General features: G+C 37.3%; 1 protein-coding gene across 7 annotated transcripts; it reads left to right on the plus strand.

The window, feature by feature from the left end:
• The first annotated feature begins 13,599 nt into the window (after window positions 1–13,599).
• LOC137712458 (pentatricopeptide repeat-containing protein At2g36240) lies at window positions 13,600–21,011 on the plus strand. 7 transcript variants are annotated; one of them, XM_068451550.1, is made up of 7 exons: window positions 13,600–13,751; window positions 16,372–18,292; window positions 18,686–18,770; window positions 18,906–18,961; window positions 19,110–19,151; window positions 20,364–20,459; window positions 20,547–21,011. In XM_068451550.1, exon 2 carries the CDS (start codon window positions 16,497–16,499, stop codon window positions 17,946–17,948), a length of 1,452 nt encoding a protein of 483 aa, XP_068307651.1. In that variant the 5' UTR covers window positions 13,600–13,751; window positions 16,372–16,496; the 3' UTR covers window positions 17,949–18,292; window positions 18,686–18,770; window positions 18,906–18,961; window positions 19,110–19,151; window positions 20,364–20,459; window positions 20,547–21,011. The 7 variants fall into 7 exon arrangements, with proteins under 7 accessions (XP_068307651.1, XP_068307646.1, XP_068307658.1 ...); XM_068451545.1 differs by having other exon boundaries at window positions 18,657–18,961; XM_068451557.1 differs by having other exon boundaries at window positions 18,657–18,770; window positions 18,906–19,151.
• Window positions 21,012–21,335: the final 324 nt, after the last annotated feature.

The following is a 21,335-nucleotide window of genomic DNA, read 5'->3' on the forward strand; positions in this document are numbered from 1 at the left end:
GTTTTGTGTTGTTTTGAGTCTTTTGAGTTTGTTTTGAGTCATATAAGTTTAGTTAAGAGTCTTTGAGTTTTTTAAGTGTTTTTAAGCTTAGCTTTGTATTCTTGAGTAAGTTTTTATTAGATTAGCAATCCTTCCTAATCCCCGGCCTAGAACGATCCCTACTTACATCTTTACTACAATTGTCAATAAGAGGGTTTAATTTGAGTGCTATTATTTATCACATCATAGTACAACATATCATCCTCAAACAGATAGACAATCAGAGAGGACTATTCAGACGTTAGAGGATATGCTGAGATCTTCCGTTTGACAATTTAGTGACGCTTGGCACAAGCAGTTAGATTTGATGGAATTTGCCTATAACAATAGTTTTCATTCAAGTATTGGTATGGCACCATTTGAGGCACTTTATGGCAGGTCTTGTCGTACACCTTTGTGTTGGTCTGAGGTTGGTGAAAGAGTTTTGGTGGGCCCTAAGATAGTGAAGGAGACTACTCAGAATATTCAGGTGATTAAGTGTAACCTGAAAGTGGCCCAGGATCGACAGAAGAGCTTAGCAGATAAAATGCCATTGATAGAGTGTATAAAATAGGTGATTGGGTATTTTTAAAGCTTTCACCGTGGAGAGCTGTGGTACGGTTCGGGAAGAAAGGTAAGCTAAGTCCTAGGTACATCGGACCGTATATGATCATCGAGAGAGTCGGTGAAGTTGCTTACAGGCTTGAGTTACCTCCAGAGTTGTCTAAAGTGCATGATGTATTCCATGTCGCGATGCTTCATCATTATGTTTCAGATTCGTCGCATGTGATACCTCCTCAACCTTTGGAAATTAATCCAAATTTGACTTATGATGAGGAGCCAGTGACTATCCTGGATTGGAAAGATAAAGTTTTAAGGAATAAGACAGTGCGTTTGGTGAAAGTTTTGTGGAGGAATCACTCGGTGGAAAAGGTTACTTGGGGGACAGAGGAGCGTATGAAAGAGATGTATCCACGCTTGTTTTATGATTACTAGTGGTTTGTATTTATTGTGTGAATTTCGAGGACAAAATTTTCTTAAGGGGGTAGGTTGTGACAACCAGTCCCAAATTATTTGTATCGATGGCATGAAATGTCTATTTTACCCTTGAAAGTTTGTGGTGCTGTGTGGTTTAAGTTTTAATTGTGGACAATACGTTAAGTCCCTAAAATTTTGGAACTAATTAGGAACTTAACTTTTTATGGTTTTTGGTTGGTGACCAAGCTAGGCCACATACATACACACTCACACGTACCATACACACAAACACTCAGACCTCTCTCTCATCTTTCTGGGATTTTCTGGCATTTCTATACAACCCGTACGGACGAACCTTCAACTAACCAGTTCAGGCACGGATCGAGGTTTTAAAGTTAACATTCAAACTCCTTGCAAGCTTAGGAGTTGATCTATACCTTTGTTTGGACTTAAAACCTTTGAAAACCGTAGTTTCTCGCGAGTTCCAATTTGGATACTGTTTATGTAATCGTGATCGTGAAGTTTTTAGAAGTTTTTAAGCTTCTAACGTCTTCACGAAGCTCGGAGAAGAAAACGAAGTGTTTTGGACGTCGGGAAGTTGAGTTTGGTGAGTTTGAAATTTTGGCCGGATTATCGAGGGTTCTTCAGCGAGATCCCATGGATTTCAAGGCTTGAAAGTGGTAAGGTTTTGTTCTACTTGTTGAGAGCTTCATTTTGGTGAAAATTTCATGAATTTTGGTTGAAAATCGAGTGAGATATGAAGCTTTGAATATTTTTCCAATTTTCGGCGACGTAGATGGCGATGGCTCTGGCGAGGATCACCGGAGAAGACGAAGAATATTTCGTCAACTCTGATGGAATATACTTACGGCGTCAGGTATATTTAACGGTATATTCCATTTTTGGACGGAATATTCCCTGACGCCGCTAGGGTTTCTGTACGTGTACCAGGCACGTGCTTGCGCATGGCCGGAGCGTGAGTGGTCGGAAATTTTTTCTAAAAATATGGGGATGTTTGTGGTGTTGAATAGATCACGTTGGTATATTCAAACACCCCATTTGAGCAATGTATGAGAAGTTATTAGCTAGTTTTGTGTATGTGCTTTAAATTACGTTTATATATTTGTTTCGCATATAGGTAAGAACTATCTTGAGGACGAGTGCAGTTAATCGAGGCTTAGGGGTTACGACCCTTCAACATACCAGTGAGTGGGCTTTTGGTTTTTCGTATATACCTATATACTTGAGATTTTTCCCAAAAAATCGATTTGAATGAAATTATGTTGAAATGCCATGCCTATTGATTTATGCTTAGACTATAAATTTGTATGATATGTGCATATTGTGATTTGACGCGGTGGACGCTCAGGGAAGTACCAAGTGAGTTGTAGAATGTTTATGTGAATTGATGATTATGTGAGATGTATTGAGAGCTCATAAACCTACACCCCGGTGTTAATGCTCCCACCCAGAGTTAGGGTACAGTCATTCACGTGATATTCACCTCCCGCACCATACACTCACCTTGGATCCAAGTTAGGTGCACAGTCCTGTCGTACAGACCACTATAGGTGGTTCCAACTCGTAGGTGATTCATGATTATTCGCATAGTTTTCACGTGATCGTAGCACTTGAGCGTATTTATATACACCCAGTCCTGTCGTACAGACCACTTTAGGTGGTTTCGACTCGTGTGCAGGTATATTTGTTGAGATGTGGATTTGAGCCGTACAGGTCACGTTAGGTGACTTCGACTAGATGAATGAGCTCTAGTTTCAGCCGTACATGTCACTTTAGGTGACTCCGGCTGGCATATGCAAAAGTATCACCTGGCTTACATGTTTTATGCTTAGATATTTGAGATGGCATATATGTGGATTTTGCTAATTCGAGAATGGTTTCGATAGATGTACGTATTCTATTTTCTGGGAAATTATACAGGTTTTACGGCGAAAGGTTAGAACTTTTGAGAAATGAAGTGATTTTGAAAAGCTTTGTTTTTACCCACTCACACTTTTTGTTTTGCACCCCTCCAGGTTCTAGTTAGGAGTGCTTTTTGGTGGCTTGCGAGGAATCCACGGAAGCTCTGACATATTATCACCATTTTATGGTTATCCTTGGGTGTTGTATAATTAGTTTTCGTCCTGCTGGACTGCACTTAGGCTACTTATGCTCTGATTGTGAATTCATACTTATTTCGTCTTGCCCCTTATCTTTTAGTGCTCTAGTTAGTTTGTTTTTTATTTATTCGCATTTCTTATATTATTATTGTTTCCGCACTGTGCACATGACTACGTCACTCTCACATGACGACCAGCACGCCTTGATTTTGGTCAGGGTGTGTCAGACACACCCACGTGGGTAAGGTTGCACTTTGCAGCATTGATGTTAGGTTGTAGCGCGTTCATGCGTGTAACACATCTCTTTGGGCACTTCTCGTCCAACGCCCCTTTCTGCACTCGCACAAGTGGGCTCCCCTCACTAACTCAAACTCAAAAGCTGGCCAAAATTTGGTCCATTTTTAAGTTTCAATCCAAAACCGAAAATTGGCCTAAGGGTTGGAATGAAATGGGCCAGGGGGCAGAATAAAAGCTACATTTTTAGACTTACTCCAAGGGTTGGAGTTGGTCTTATAGATGAAAAGTTAAACTAAATATATAACAATTATTAAAACTAAGATCCACTAGTTATCGAACTGTATAAAAATATATGAACGATTTAGTAAAAACATTACGAACCGTCTATCTATTACTATAATTGATTGACTCAACGACTTTAGTTTTAATTGATTTTTTGCAGAGATGATCTTTAAAATGTAATTTATAATATGAATGGTTCTAATTAGAAGCATGAAGTTCTGTATGACTCGAAGAATTTATGAGAAGTGTTAGGACATGTCCTCAATTTTGTTCTATTTTATTTCTTCAAAGTTATAAAATTACAAAAAATGCCCTTGGAAGGGCAAAGTGGAATTCCAATGGAATGCTATTATTCCTACCCCAAATACCTTATCTTCACACCCCATTTTTTAATGAAACCTTTAATTATAAGTTTGCATGTTTATAAAATAACCAACAAAGACTTTAAAAGATACATAATAATAATTTCACAGCCACACCTATACCACTAGCACCACATAAGTAGATCTTTGCTTCCCGCTCAATTCAAGATTTTGGTACGTATATTGATAATGTGAAATTTTGGTTTGTAGGAATGGTTTCAAGTTTATCATTTTTCGGTTGGCTTGGCTTCCAATAGTGCTTGAAGATCATCTGTTTATTGTTTTTCAATAAACAAGGCTACCTCAACCTAAAGTTTCAAGCATAATTTTAACAGTATTATGGTTCACCTGTCGAACTACACCCAGAAGGTGTTGCACTCGAGTTCACCCATTGTGGAGCCCAAAGTTCAATATATCAGTGCAATTGGCGTTTGTTGTACTTAACTCAAAGTACTAGATTATACATCTTAGTTGTTGATATCCTTTCGGCATACGATAGCACTGTGCCAACACGCCGCCACCAAATTGGTGTTACAAACGTTTTTTACTACGAATTTAGGTTTCTTATACCCTATACATCTTGGAATGAATCACAACCCCTTGGTTCTCCACATGTGTACATGGGAGCATATTCAAAACTCCTACGATTTTCATTCATCGTTGAGTTTCAACAATCATCTATGAAACCAATGTCGCATATATCGATCAAATCATAACAAGATACATCCAAGAAATCAACACCAAGTTTATTGGGTCTACATCAGCATGAGCATCAGAGGATTGAAGTCAAGAAAATCCAATCCTAAGACAACTTTGTTGACTTCTTCATGAAGTCACTACCAAAGTCTATTTTCCATAAGCTTGTTAGAAGAATTGGTATGCATAACTATCTCACTTGGAAGTTTTGTCAAACTCCAGGCTAGTACCCAGAAGTATACTCGCTTGATCTTAATGTAATTTTTTTCCTTACTATTAGGAGCATTTTTCTCACTGGGTTCTTGCTACCTAACTAGGTTTTAACGAGGCACCTATACTACCCTGGTCTTACCCTTGTGTGCATTCAACTTGAGTCCTGAAGATGTTTAATTTTGACTTAATGTGTAACTTCTCACTTTTCTCCTTAGACTGTGGGTTTTATCCTACCTTGGGTCTTTACCATGATGAGGTTTTGTGAGTTTTATACGTTATGCATTCTTTCGTTTGTTTTGAGAACTCGCATTCGTTGTTTGTGCTTACAAGACAACTTCAGTAGCTACTTCCATATTTGTCTAAATATCTTATGTGTCTATTGCTTAAGTATTATACACTCAAGGGGAGTAGTGTAATCAAAATTTAACATAGTGTTATTGTGTAAATCCTAAGTAGAGATAAATTAGGAATCCTTTGGGAACTGTAGAAGATCTTTCCTATAGAGTTAGGACAATTTTAAACCCTAACACTCAGTTTGGATGAAGAAATTAAAGAATACTAAGGAATTTCAAAATGCTGGAAATAATATTGATGGAATTTTATTTTTTAGAACTTGAATTTTCTTATTTGGTTAAAATAAATTGTAAGATCCCACATTGTCCAGGGGTGAGAATCCTGTAAGCCTTATATGTATATTCCCATCTTTACCTAGCACGAGGCTTTTTTGGAGCTCACTGGCTTCGGGGTCCATTGGAACTCCGAAGTTAAACGAGTGCGAGAGCAATCCCAGGATGGGTGACCCACTGGGAAGTTCTCGTGTGAGTTCCCAGAAACAAAACCATGAGGGCATGGTTGGGGCCCAAAGCGGACAATTTCGTGCTATGATGGAGTTGAGCCCGGGATGTGGTAGGGGCCTGGGCCAGGATGTGACAATTTGGTATCAGAGCCAATCCCTGGCCGGAAGTGTGCCGACGAGGATGTCAGGCCCCTAAGGGAGGTGGATTGTAAGATCCCACATCGCCCAGGGGTGAGCATCATGTAAGCCTTATATGTATATTCTCATATTCACCTAGCACAAGGCCTTTTGGGAGCTCACTGGCTTCGGGTTCCATTGGCACTCTGAAGTTAAGCGAGTTTGCGCGAGAGTAATCCCAGGATGGGTGACCCACTGGGAAGTTCTCGTGTAAGTTCCCAGAAACAAAACCATGAGGGCATGGTCGCGACCTAAAGCGGACAATATCGTGCTATGGTGGAGTTGAGCTTGGGATGTGGTGGGGGCTCGGGCCAGGATATGACAATTTGGTATTAGAGCCAATCCCTGGCCGGAAGTGTGCCGACGAGGACGTCAGGCCCCTAAGAGGGGTGGATTGTAAGATCCTACATCACCCAGGGGTGAGCATCCTATAAGCCTTATATGTATATTCCCATCTCTACCTAGCATGAGGCCTTTTGGGAGCTTACTGGCTTTGGGTTCCATTGGAACTCCGAAGTTAAGCTAGTTCGCGCGAGAGCAATCCCAGGATGGGTGACCCACTGGGAAGTTCTCGTGTGAGTTCCCAGAAACAAAACAGTGAGGGCGTGGTCAGGGCCCAAAGCGCCAACCTGCTTAGGGCCCCACATAGGTCCTACCCAACTCGCCTAGCTTGCCTAGGCGATTGTCTTGCGCCTAGGGCCTAATTGAGGAGGATGGTCACCGCCGCCTATGCCCATTTTTAGAAGGTTGTCTACACTAAATTTATTTAAATTACAGAGAGGGAAGTTTGAACTTAAGATGCCATAAGTTAAAAAGAAAGATCACAACCACCAGGTAAATTCATCCTTGTAACTTTTCAACTTGTGACTTAAATCCAACAAAAGAAACTTGTAAAGCGCATGCTTTGACCCTACCCTCATTTCCACCCCCCTCATTTTTACACCAGTAACGTGTATTCCAAGGAAGAAAACCATAATGATAATAGTAATTACTACAATTATTATTCTTATTCACTTAAAATTAATAAAATAAACAATTCCAACCCCATATTGTCCCAAACCAACAAAAACATGCCATTTGGTTTAACTTTGACACAGCAACATCACAATTCAGTACCCATTAATACTACAAGTCTATGATATAATAATATTTTTCATCACTTGTAAATTAGAGAGTTTAAACCCGACTCATTTAAATGATAAATTTAATACCTAATTATCGTTGCTGACTAATATGCAACTTAGCCCTAAATTGCATACTTGGTAGATTAGAATGTGGTATATAGAATAAATAGTTATTTGATCATCTATATATAAAGCCGGTGGCCAGTTTTGGTGTCACGGCTCGACAAAAATATTAAGACAAAATTGCCCCTCAACCAAAAGAATCCAAAAGTAGCCCAATATAATATATCAAATAATGCATGGGAAGAGAGAAAAGAACAAAAAAATGGAAGGATGAATGAAAGTTGATGGTGCCCTCGTGAAGGGGAAAGAGAAATATAATAAAAAATAAGTAAAATCATGAATATTGTATTTAAAACATCTTAAGAGACGTGTAGTGCTGGTGATAAATTAGTCAAGTTTTTTTTAAAAAAAAAAATAATTAGTACCTTACAATAGGCTAGCAATAATGTGATTCAATCAGATGTTGTGAATAGTGATTTTGGTGTCACCAAGCGTTTAAAATATCTTAAAAGACATGTAATGTTGGTTATAAAAAAAGTCTTTCGCAAGTTGATAATAATGTGATGAAAAATTAGTTGTCAAATGATTGTTAAAAAAGAAAAACGATATTATCTACATTAAGGGGGAAGTGAGCTTAACCTCATAATGGGCTAACAATAATGTAATTTAATTAGTTGTTCATTCAATATTATTTTCTCTATTTTTAAACACATTCAAAACATCTTAAGATGCGTGTAATGCCGGTTATAAAAAATGACCTTCCGCACGTGGATAATAATGTGATTAAATTAGTTGTCAAATGATCGTTGTGTTTTTATTTTTTAACAAATGATCTTATCTACACTAAGGGGGAGGGGTGGACTTAGCCTCACAATGGGATAACAATAATGTGATTCAATCAATTGTTCATTAAATATTTTCTCTATTCTTATTGTAAATTCTATAGAGACCTATTTTATTATGTGAATTCAACTACTTTAATTGGTTTATGAGGGATTTCTAGCAAGATCTAAGATTATTCATTTATTTCAAATATTTGACTTTCATTTTGTTAATTTATGTATATAAATACATTTAAGACGTGTAAGTACACTTTAATTTGGCTTAGTGCATAATTTTAGTTGTAGTGGGAGAAGTGAGAACCATATTTAAATTAAACTTTAATTAGTAATTGATCATCATAACAAGGTAGGGCTAATCGTTGCTTCGAAATGACTTGATGACAATGTCAAATAGCAGCATGCCATGTGAGCCATGCGGGGTGATAGTGTCTATAGACAATTAAGCAAGTTCTAAAAAGTTCTAATTTGTGTGGGGATGGCAGCAATGGGGGCCCCATTTTCTCCATATTCAATTTGTGCGGGTTCGGTTCGGTTCCCATTTTTCGTTGCATTTCAGCACAATTATTGCATTGATTTTAGAGAACTTTAACGAAAAGCTCCCGGTACTGTTCACTTTAACGAAAAACCACATTTTTACAGTAAAAAGTCAATCCTGGTAATATTCATTTTATCACTTATTTTGTCCTTATCATTAAAACTCAAAGTTTTCAAGCCATTTTCATTAGTTTTCCTTTGATTTTACCGTTCATCATCAAGTGGATTTAGATTCATCACCAGTTGACCAGGTTATAGAGTACAACTAGAAATTACTACGCGCGTGTTGTTCCGGGGTTAGAAATTGAAAGAAAAATTATGGTTAAAAGATATAAAAGATTGTGTCATAAAATATTAATATTATTTACATTGAAAATGTTAGAAGATTTTTACAAACAAAAGACTTAACTGTAGTCCACGTACAAAAATCGTAGAACTTTTGTCTCTACATAAAAAATAGGATTAAGCACCTAAAACCTCACAATCTTTCCGTGTCATTTCAAATTGGTATCAACATTTTTGAACATTTCAAACAAGTATCCAACTTATTAAAAATGACACATCCGTTAAGGCCCAATTAATTTTTCAAACATAGGTCATATTCAAAACCTAACAAGTGGATAAGTCATGATTCATGGTCCACATTATTATTAGTTGCCTCAAGATCATATTAAATGGGTATTAGATTGAATCGAAAATGGACAAAAATTGAAATAATCAGATGGACACAAATTGAAATAATCAGGAGAGCAATTTCCTTACAGAGAAGAGGGTTAAGAATTCAAATATGGTTTCAAGGAGATTGTTTTTCTTCATGTGATTTCTTCATTTCCCGATTCTTAGCTCATAAACTAGTTATTCTTTGTGGGTGGTGAAAATGGTGATGGTTGCATTATGGCAGTTCATACAACTTTAACAACCTCCGTGACCTCTTCTCGATGTAAGCAGCTCAACTTGTATGATGAAGTTGGTGGTTTTTCTTTGGGTTTGAAGGAGATGACTCAATAGGGGTGGTGGTGATAGTTAATTGGTGGATGCTATGCCTTCATGACCTTTTATTGATTTTGGAGACAAAGTAAGCCCTAATTAGTTTAATAGATTTTTAATTGGGGCTTAACAAATGTGACATTTTTAATAGGTTGGGTACTTGTTTGGAATGTTTAAAAAGGTTGAGACCAATTTGGAATGACAATAAAAAAATAGATCGAGAAAGCAGCCTAGTCAAGGGAAAAAAATGAAAGTAACATTGAAGCACCAAAAGTTTCCCTCCAGTAATCTTGATTGTCTAGAAAGCAGCCTAGGAAGGAAAGATATGAAATACTAAAATCCATGCAATTGATTTAATATATCAACAAGTTTATACTATAAAGAAAATAAGGATAAAGTATGGTTACCTAGTCTTTTTATGGTGAAAAGATTCTGGTTTTATACCAGCTGGAGAGGACTTTTTTTCAACGATTTAATAGTCTTTTATTTAGATCAATGCAATCTAATATTTAGTAGATGATGTTACATATTGTAGTTGTAAAGATTGAGATTTTATGTTATAGCTGAACAATCAATATAAAAACTAAGTTAACACCCATAGAGTTATCCCTTGTATTCTCAAGAGGACTTAATTCACTTCCTAATTCTACTTAACACGTATAACACTTAACACTTCATCTGTAGCTTAAAACAATAGAACAATATAGAAAATAGACAGGATATTAAAGTAATTGGTTGATTGAAGACTTGAAGTGGAGAGCTTGCTTTGTTCACTTCACAAAAAGTCATAGAAAGCATGACTCTAAACACTCGGGTTAGTCTATGAACAATGAGTAGGTAATAAAAACAGTGGCATATTTGCAATTGAATAGATATTTATGAAAGAAAAAAGAGAATCACAATGCCTATTCTAGTAACTCCAAAGAAATAATTTGGGAATTTTCCCACAACCTACACTAAAAGTAGGATAGCCAAGGAAAACAATAAGCAACAATTATCTTTGTTAACAAAGAAAAAGGGAAACTTGGATAACTTTTCTAGTTTTCAGTATGTTCCATTAATCCGGAAAAGAATGCAAGTGCTTCTGTTTGAAGGATCACATGGCAACACAAAAGAATTATTGAAAACATAAGAAGATTCATGAGATAGATAGATGCAATGGCAATGGCATAAATACAAATTTTGGGAAACGATTGTTTAGTTAAGGAACAATCTCATTAACAACTCAGTGTGAAATATTCACAAAGATCGGCAACAAAGGCCGGGGTCAATGAAAGAATCAACAACCTTCCCACATTGCAAACGAATAAGTAAAAAAAAAAGAATGCTTAGGAAATCATTTCTTAATAAATTAACAAAAAAAGAGAAGACTACTACCTTTCTTGAGTGTCATAGTCGGAAAACCCGTTTTTCTTCCATAAGACCTTCTCCAACAATGACCTAAAACCTAAACCCCCCCCCCCCAACCCCTAAAATCCACTCCAACCCACCAACCCATGACCTAAAATTAACCGAAAACCTTACACTTATTCTGAGGCCAAATACCAGCCCAATTTTAGGCCACAAAGCAAAATGGGTCCCACCGACTGAGACTGAAATAGGGGCTGTGAAGCCCACTGCCCAGCTGCCAATCGCCCACACAACAAAATCAACCCTGCACGTGCCAGAGAGGGAGATAAGCCGGGCCCACCCTCGTGGGGTTGTCCCTCGAGTGTTAACCAATTATGTAGCCCAACGGCTGGATTTAAATGGGCCGTTGGTTAATCCAACGGTCCAGGTTCAAATTATTATTTTTTTAGTTTTATAATTATATATTTATTGAATCCAACGGCTTAGATTGAAGATAATTAAATCTAACGGTAAAAAAAAAAGATCTAATGGTCCAAATTTAAATCCAACGGCTAAAATAATTTAAAACAATGATTTAACTTAAAATTCAACCAAAAACTCTATAAATACCTATGTATGTGTTCAAACATCCACACAAAACTCAAATTTCTCCTACAATTCTTCCAATTTTTCTTTCTACCATTTCTTCTCATTTCCAAATTTTTCAAGATGGCAAAATAGCATGTTAGAGGTTGTAATTGGACCTTTGACGAATATATTGCTTTATGTTTGGCATGGATTTCTGTTAGCGAAGATGGTGCCGTCGGCATGAACCAAAATAGAAAGGTTTGTGGAGTAAAATCGTTGATAAGTTCCATGAAAACTCCAACGCCGGTCGAAGGGAAGTTGGTGGTGTTTATGATCGGTGGAAGATTATCAACAAAGCATGCACTTTGTGGAAGGGAAGCTTGGAGAGAGCCATGGTTGACATGCCTAGTGGAAGGGGCGCCTTATAAATTATGAGTTTATTTGTTGATATTTTAGTTGTCATGTACATAATAGTATTTTGCAACCAATTGTTTTTATGTATTTGTTGCATAGGGTGACAAAACAATGGCAATTAACAAGACAAGAATTACACCGAAAATCAAGCTTTTAAGTCGCATCATGCTTGGAACATCCTCAAGGATTGTCCGAGGTAGGGAGCCGATGCGAACCAACAATGTGGAAGATTATTTCATAGTGAAGCCCCACCCCCAAATGATGTCAATGAAGGTGTGAATTTTGCCGACAATGAAGGTGTCGAACAAATGACCTCAACTTCCTCTTTTGCAAGGCCCACAGGTAGAGATAAGCAAAAAGAAGCAAAGAGAAAAGGGAAGTCCCAAGATCCGATACGTGCACAATTTGCTAGCAAAATGGTAAGAATGAATGAAAACTATATCTCTCGGCAAGAAGAATTGGTCCAAATGCGTTTGGCCATGAAGGAACAAGGGGATATGGAGCAAGAAAGGTTCGAAGTTAATTTGATGATGGAGGACCTCGACAAATACACTCCAGAGAGGAAGAAATACTTGGTAAGCAAAAGGACATTTTACGAAGGAATGCCACAAGGAGTATACTTCAAGATGATGATTCATCTCAAGACTATCACCCAAGTCCATCACCAAACCAAGACTATCATTATTAAGTTTATGAGTTTTCGATTGTAGTAAGTTTATGTGGTTTATTAACTGTCTTTTTTTTTTTTTTTTTTTTTTTTTTAATTTTAATTTTTTTTAAAGTTTATGTGGTTTATTAAATGTCATTTGTATTAAGTTTATGTGGTTTATTAAATGTTATTTGTATTAAGTTTATGTGGTTTATCATGATTTTCATGTATTGATTTAGTGATTTTTCAAAATTTATCAGAATTTAAATATTTTTAGATTAAAATGTTCATATAATTAATTTAGGATAGTCTACATAATTTTTTTTAAAGTTAATTTAAAAAAAAATTAGCCTTAATTCATTTTTTGATAATTTCGGGCTAAAATTTTAGGCCAGAAGGGTTGGAGCAGAAAAACTATTTCTGGACTAAATATTTTTAGGTTTTAGGTCACCATTAGAGATGGACCTGGTTTGGTACTGAGGTGATTCTGAGAAAAGCTGGTATCAAAAAAAGCTGGGAGCTGTTTTTGTGTTTCGTAAACATTCAGCTTCAGTTTTTTTTTCACAGTTTTAGGTGAGAAAAAGCCAAAAATAAGAAGCTGCAAAACCCAGCTTTGAAAAATCGGTTTTTTTTCACATATGTTTTACATAAAAGTTTACCAAACACTATAATACTGTTTTTTTTTTAAAAGCACTTTCACAAAAAAGTTTATCAAACACTCTGCTGCTTTATTTCACAGCCGCTTATTCTCACAGTACAGCAGAATCAGTTTTTTTTCAAAGCACAACAATACCAAACCAGCACATGGTCTAACTATGGCTTTGGAATAATCCAAAGTTGCAATCCAGAAATGAATATCAAACTTGATGCCAATGTAGGACAGATTGCAAGAGTATGAGTTACGTTTGTCGAGTTAAAACAATAAATTGATTATACAAAAAATCCATTAAAAAAAAAACCTAAAATCAACAAACTATGCACTAATTTTTCATACGAAATAGAACGACGTGGTACCAAGTCAAAATGGGCTGAAAGTTGAAACCCAAGATCCTCCGGCCTGAAAGCAGCCCGAGCTTGGAGATTCTTATTTTATTCAACTTTTATATTATTGCGTCATCCGTGCCAAGTGGTGTGATCTGGTCCTTTCGTTTGCAACGGTCACTTCAATCTGTGAAGTGAGTAGCAAGAACCCATCCACCTTTTTCCCGGTTTATCTCCGCCGCGCCAAGCCCCACCCAAGTTCCCTTCCCCTCCCACAGACAGACACCCACACCCATCTCCTTTCCAGGCCACGCGCCACCAAATCTCCCTTTCCCGGCAACGGAGGAACCTCAGCTAATTTGTAAGTTTTCCCCATCATTCAATTTCACTTTTTCGCTTTCTTTTTCTTCTTGTTTTACTGCGATTATCTGTAAAATATATTGGGTTTCTTTCTTTGTATTTGGCAATGGTTAGGTGGATTCTGAGGGGTAAGGGGGAAGGCTTTTCGATGGCGGTGAGTTGGTTTTGTTAGTAATTGGTAACCCTCATTGTGTAGTCTTAGTCGGTTGCATATGTTTACCAAGACTTTCAGTCGTGGATTCATTCCACTTGGGATCATCTTTAGAGCTAGGGAAGCGTCGGATGCCGGGGGCTTCACGAGCCTTGGCCTCACGTCATTGGTTCTTTGTTTTCCAATGTTTTTTTTTTCTTTTTCCATTTGATATGATAGCATTTATAAGAAGAAGTAATCCTATTGTTTTTCGGGGAAAAAAAGATCAGCTTAATGTTTGCCTTTCGCAGTTTGATTGAGTCTGTATGTTATGTCTGCATACAAAAATAATGTACAACGGGCTCATGGTTCGGTAAACTCTGTTTCTGTTATAAGTTAACATGAACTGCGACTATCTATACTTGAAAGTTGAAACAAACACTATAAATATTCTTAGTTCTTATGTCTTACGAAGACCTAATCTTGCCTGGTCCTCCTCTATTTTCACCAAAAAAGGAAAACATTCTAACAAAACCAAAATGATAAACCTAATAATCTTTACAGTTTGAGGCACATATAGGTCTAATATTGCAGCCGCTATTTTAATCTATAAATTTCTACCATCCTAACAACATTTAAAGTGATAACCACCAATAGGAAATGTAATTGACAAAAACTAATATGGTTAACATAAGCGATTCAGTTCGATTTGTCCCTTCATCATATTTCTTTCTATTCACTTATTTTCATTATTTTCTCTTCTCCAAATGTGCTATGTAAGCAGTATAGAGTTCTGGTGAAGCAACGCTGCTAAAGCTTGAGGTGTCAATGTAAGGCTACTCTAACTCTAGAGTTTGAGCATGTTAGGTTGGCGGCCAGACCATTCAGTATCCTATCCATCCTAGTTTTTACCGCCTCAGTGTCTAGTATAATTGTACACCAGTCCTTGTGATGCAATTTTCCTAGGTATAATGAAAGACAACAGAATACACTAGAGTTTGACAAAAAGAAATGGAAAGGAGAGAGAGTGAGAGGGGAAAGAAAAGGATAGAGTAGATCACATTGAAAAAAAAAATGTTGCTGGCATTAACGTAGGCGATTAATTACCTTTAGAATTATTTGAATCGATGTTTTACTCAGAAATTGTTGAATTAATGTATCTCTTTTATAACAATGGGCTTTCATGTTTGATTGATTTACTTCTTTAATTCTTGAATATCATGCTTTTATTAAAGCTTTAAATTAGATCCAATTATTTATCATTTGTTAATAGGGTAAAAGAGCTACATTTGGGTTATGAAATATAGAAAATAGCTTTTGCTTAATCGAGTCAACTCTGGCCTTTTTTTGGGATCGTGTAATCTTTACATGTAATTGTCGATTATTAGACTAGTTGGGCTTGGACATCAACGATTTACACAAGATGATTAGCAAAATGTGGTATCCATTGTGAAATTGGAAATTTTATGGGCAATGGGTTACAGTTGTAAAGTGCATAGTATGGTATACGCATAACATATGCTTACTCTACCATATAAAGTGGTGGGTAGGTACAATAAAAATGAAACATGTCATGCAAAATACTCCAGTCACCCCAGTGTAAGTCCTTTCGTCTTTCTTGTGATTTTCTTCAGTACTCCAGCCTTGTAAGTCCTCCTTATGCTTGTTTCTAAATTATGATTTAGTTATTTAGGAATTATGGGTTTCTAATATAAGTTTAATTGCGACTAGAGATTAAGGATTCAGGGTTTTAGTGATTCATTTAGTGTATAATTTCTGCTTTCACCTAAATACTACTGTAGGGATTCAGTTTAGGGGTTTAGGGATTCTATACTTTCTCCATTATGCATGCAAAATATTTTCTTTTCTGCATCAAACTACTCCCATCATCATTTCCATAGAATACGTTAAAGTTTAGCGTGAATAAAAGGAATGGTTGAGAGTCTGGCATGTTGAAGAAGTCTCTGGTAGCTACTGAAAATTGCTATGCTGTATTTAATTTGATATCTGAGAGAGGTGGTTAATTCAAGATTCAAGAGATCTTATTACTATGAATGATTACAAGTTTGCAACTTTACGAGATGCCAATTGAAGGTTTTATCTTTGGGGTTAAGCTTAAATGTTCCTAAGTGGAGTTTTATCTCGAAATTGCAGTGGAGTCTCCTTTGTACTTCACATTGCAGTTTATATAAATGATAGAAATGTTTAACAGGTGGAAATATTGCAAAAACAAAGGTGGGTCTACAAAATTTTGTGATAAACTTTCTACTTGCGAAAATTAGCTGAAATATTCAGCAGACAGAAGACCCCATTTTGAAATCTTGGATTTATCACTCTTCTTTCTTTTTCTTTTTGGTTAACTTTGTTAAATCATTTTACTGGCATGTTAATATTTGTACTAATATTATTTCTCTGTATAATATTTGTACTAATTAGAAAATGGTCGTGCTTTCTGGTTCCAAGCTAATGCTATTGATTTACTTTGATGCAGAGCAAGCTGAGAGTATATCTGGCACTTGCATTGAATGGGCTACACATCCTACACTCGCCATTTCACAGAGCTATAGAGCACTTTTTTTGTGAACTTATTAGTTGGCTAGCACTATTCCGAGGACTATGAAAAAGCTGAGAGGACCAATTGCCATACCACTGCTGGAGCAGCGAAACCCTAAAAACACAAAGCCACCACTGTCTCCAATTCCAAACCCAACACTTCCTGGTGCACCCAAAACCCCATCAATTCCTCTCCCCACCCAAACTCTCTCCCACACCTCTAACCACACCCACCTCCTCAACTTCCTCAAAACCCATATTAAGAACCCACCATTCACACCCCAAACCCTCCTCCATTTCCTCCAGTCCAAGCTCCACCACCACCCCACATTCACCCACTTCGACTTCCACATCTTCAACTGGGCCTCCTCCGTCGACTCCTTCCGCCACGACCACTCCACGTTCGAATGGATGGCTCGCACCCTCGCAATCTCAGACCGATTTCCCGAGTTGAGTTCCCTCCTTGGCTTCATGGTCGCTAACCCTTGTCCTTGCTCCGATGGTATTTTTTCTTGCCCAAGAACAGAACCCATTTTCCAATTTGCCATTAATGCTTACTGCAGGGTTGGGAGATTGGGTGATGCTTTGAATGCATTTGATTCTATGCGGAAATTGATTGATGGCAGGCCTAGTGTTGTGGTTTACAACATTTTGATTAATGGGTTTGTGAAACATAGCCAACATGATCAGGCTCTGGGGTTGTATGATAAGATGATTAAGGATAGAGTTAAGGCCAATGTTTATACCTTTAACATTCTGATTAGTAGTTTTTGTCGTAATTCAGAGTTCGGGTTAGCTTTGGAGCTGTTTAAGGATATGAGGGAGAAGGGGTGTAGTCCCAATGTGGTGAGTTTCAATACTTTGATAAAGGGGTTCTTTAGGGAGAGGAAATTTGAGGATGGGATAGGGATGGCTTATGAGATGATTGACTTTGGTTGCAAGTTTTCGAGTGTCACTTGTGAGATTTTGGTCGATGGACTTTGTAGAGAAGGTTGGGTTTTGGAGGCGTGTGAATTGTTGATAGATTTTTCGAGGAAAAGAGTGTTGCCTAAATCTTATGATTATCTCAGTCTTGTTGGGGTGCTTTGTAAGAAGGGAAGTTCGGGTAGAGCGTTGGAGGTAGTGGATGAGCTATGGAGGACAGGAAATGTTCCGAGCTTGATCACTTGCACAACTTTGATTGAGGGCTTGCGGAGATTAGGGAGAATGGATGAAGCTTCTGGATTGATGAAAAGGATGCTTGAAGAGGGTTCAGTTCCAGATATCGTGACTTTTAATTGTCTCCTTCAAGACCTTTGCAATTTGGGGAGAACAGTGGAGGCAGATAGTCTTAGGAGGTTTTCGTCGAGCAAAGGTTTGGAGTTAGACAGCACAGCTTATAGGATTTTGGTATCTGGATATTCAAGAGAAGGAAGAAGAAAGGAGGGGGAAGTGCTTGTGGATGACATGCTTGATAGGGGGTTTATCCCTGATATTGCTACATATAATAGATTGATTGACGGGCTTACTAGTTAAAAATAAACCATTTGGCACCCAGTTAGAAATTATTAATGGTGGAGTAGATGGAAATTTTCAGATACTTTGGGTAGATTCTTATACGTTGCTCAACTATGACTTCTCTTGCGGGTTTTGATTGCACTAGGGACATGTTATTGGTCTGTATCAGAGGTTGAAAAGCTGGAGAAATAAAAGTATACAGGCCCTCTTGATCCTCTAACAGGTTTGAACACCTTTCATCAATGACGTGTTAAAAAACAGGGCATATTGCTGGAGAATGCAGCATGATTCAAAACTGTTGTGGAGCTTCAACAATGGAGATTGCAATGTGGCAATTATCTGTTTTATTCACTTCCTTTTGGGTGAGTTCGGACTTCATCAGCTTTAGGTATATTTGTTTACACACATTATTATGTCGGGTCAACCTTGTTGGCGATAATTTAGGATCAAAGTTGAGCCGCTGCTTGAGAAAGAAAAGGTTGTAGTTTTTATTGAATTTGATAATCTTGTTTGTTTCTGTAAACTTATGTTTGGCAATTGGCACTAATATTATGCTTTAACGGGCTGGGGCTGATTGTATAGCAAGGTTTTCCTTTGGAACTGCCCTAATTGTTTCCGTTGTACTTGCTTATATTACAGTGTTGTTGCTTTGTCTTCTGGTATGAGATAATTTGTAGGTAGTGGTATTGTCTTGTTAAAAGTTGAATAATTTTGAATTATGGGCAGGACGGTTGATACCAGTGTTTTGGTTACAGTGAAGATGACAATCAAGGAAAGACGTGGAGGAAGGTCGTATTATTCAGGGGTCATTTTTTACATGAATCTGGCTGACCTTTTATGGTAACACCTTTTATACTAACTTGTTACGTACGCTTTTCATAATATTGTGGAAGGGTTTCAGATTTAGTTCTTTTAGTTGTTGGAACTTGGAAGAGGCTTTTGTTTACACCTCGTTTTGCTATTTATTTCCTTAAGGTATCATAGGAGGTGGCAAGCACAAACAGAGGATAACAAGAAAGTTCGCCAAATCTGTACGTATTTGGGTTGGGTTGAATATGCCTTTTGGTTCTTTTCTAGTGTTGCATTAAACGAAAGTATTGACTTTGTGAATGTTGTCTTTTGAATTATAAACTCCATGAATCCGTGGAGAATTCTATCAGCATAACTCTGAATGTGCAGGTTGCTGATAGGCTCCATTGGTACGTGAAAGATGGAGATATGGTAAAGATTTGTATGCTTATATCTGTCTGCAAGATAATTTTAGTAGGTTGGCATGTGAGTGCACTATAGTATAACGTGAAATGTATTTTGGATGTTTCGTTGAGTGTTGCCCAGTGAATTGTCTGATTGGTTATACTACTCCACATTAAAGTAAAATGTTATGGAATATTATATGCATATTCTATTTCCTCTTCTTAGAAGCTTCGTAGTACCTGAAACTGTATTTGACTGTTCATCTAGAGGCCTCCTAAACTGTATTTGGCATTCTGTCACTGATCACAACATTTAAAACAGTAAGACAAACTATTGCAGGATGGCGGCTTTTATTTATTAACCATAAAGCTTTTCCATTTTTTGTTTAGAAACTACTTCTAGGACCTGATCATCTTTATGATAGCAGAAGCCTCGATGTTTATTGTTCAAGAAGAAAAAATTTAGGAGATCAATGATTTACACTTAACTGTTTTTTCATTGGGTAATCTATGACGATATTGCTTCGACTCGAAATTAATGACAAACCCTCTAAGGGTTTATTTAAAGTGCAACCCTAATTACAGTAGGGAGCTAAATAACATCTAAATTACATATATGGGGAACTAAAGAACAGCCTAATCACCCCACAGTCATGCAGCACGTCTTTGTGAGAGACAAAAGTGTTTTTGGGTTGGAAAAGAAAGCTTTGGGTGATCTAGTCTATCTTTGAGGACTATTCCTGGGCTGGATTGGTAGATATTTAGCATTTTTCATTTCTGTTTGGATGTATTCTAGTTACTGGTCCACGGTTATTGTACTGGTTTTGGTATCAATGAAATTGTTTCCCTTATGAAAGGAACATTAAACTATATTGTATTTTCAATTCTACGATGAAGACATCCATTATTGAAAAAGCTCATGATCTTTACGAATTTTTGTTTGAATTTACACAATTGATCTTGCAATAACCATATTCACCTTGTAAGCTAGTTTTTCCTGGGATGATAGTCTTTGCGCTCTTAAGAAGTACGTATTTACATGGCTAGGAAAGACATTTGGTGTTATTGTGATTCCTTATTCAATGGATGTTAAAATGTTGGATCATGAGCTTATGTGGTTTTTTATGATTTATGGATGTCTTGGTTTTTTGTACTGCATATATATATTTCCCACAATGCTGGTTATCTACCATCAAAATACTGTTAAGAGTACCTAATTACTTATGGTCGGAATGAACAGAGATTTGACTTCTGCTGTGGTGCCAATGATTTCCAAGAAACTTAAAGGTAGCAGCTTGTTGTTGCTCTGTCTCTCCCTCGCTTTCACTCTCAGAAGGTAAAGCGGGATGTGTTTGTCCTTGTGGCTGAAACTTCATAACTGGGTTGTAGAGTGCAAATTTAATGGTTGCTCGTTTTCTTTCAGTTCTCTTGTATCCCTGGGTTTGCTGATGAGAATGGCAAACAAATGGCTCAATGGAGGAGGCCTCCGCCACTCTATCTACGGAGTGGTCCCGATTAGTTGCTCAGAACAAGGCTGTAGCTCAAGAACATGGGCACTTCTCTGCTGAGAACAACATTCCAAACCTCGACTTCATGATCATTAGCAGGCAATAATGATCACAGAGGTGATGGGCTGATCCGAAGGACGATGATTGGCAGATTGTCCTGAAGTGTCATATGGTTGAGTTTATTATCCTGTTGGCTCTGTGTGATCTCAATTAGTAGTGGTTTTGTTAGCATATCCCTGTAAAATACGAGCGTATGTACGTTGTAGCTTTGGGTGTACAGCTTTGTAGGTTTTGTATTTGGCATGAGCTTTCTAGGTTTTACCTTTTGCAGTAGGATGCTGGCAGATGTATGCATATAAATGACTTTTTCGGTGCTTTTATGTATGAGTAGACTTTTGGGAGCGCCTGATCTTTTCTTTGTGCCCTCTGTAGTTAATGTGGTGTTTTATGTTTTTGGAAAGTGAAACTTCAGGTTCCTTCCCAATCTATGGGTTTATTTGGCTAGGATCACAAATCCCTAATGTCAATTTAAAAGAGAAGTGAAGGTTCAGATCCAACACCATTTCTAAAGCCAAATGTACGCGCTCTGTGGGCCACGATGATTTTATTTGGTTACATGATGAGTTAGATACTTTAATATTGTATAATTTTAGTTGGGATTTGTATAACAGATGGTCTTTGAAATTAGTCTATCTCATCAAGAT

Source organism: Pyrus communis, chromosome 1, assembly GCF_963583255.1.
Source record: "Pyrus communis chromosome 1, drPyrComm1.1, whole genome shotgun sequence".
In the NCBI taxonomy this organism is placed as follows: domain Eukaryota; kingdom Viridiplantae; phylum Streptophyta; class Magnoliopsida; order Rosales; family Rosaceae; genus Pyrus; species Pyrus communis.

Bases quoted from the DNA above. Each gene is read 5' to 3' on its own strand.
- LOC137712458 (XM_068451531.1), top strand. From the start codon at position 16,497: ATGAAAAAGCTGAGAGGACCAATTGCCATACCACTGCTGGAGCAGCGA.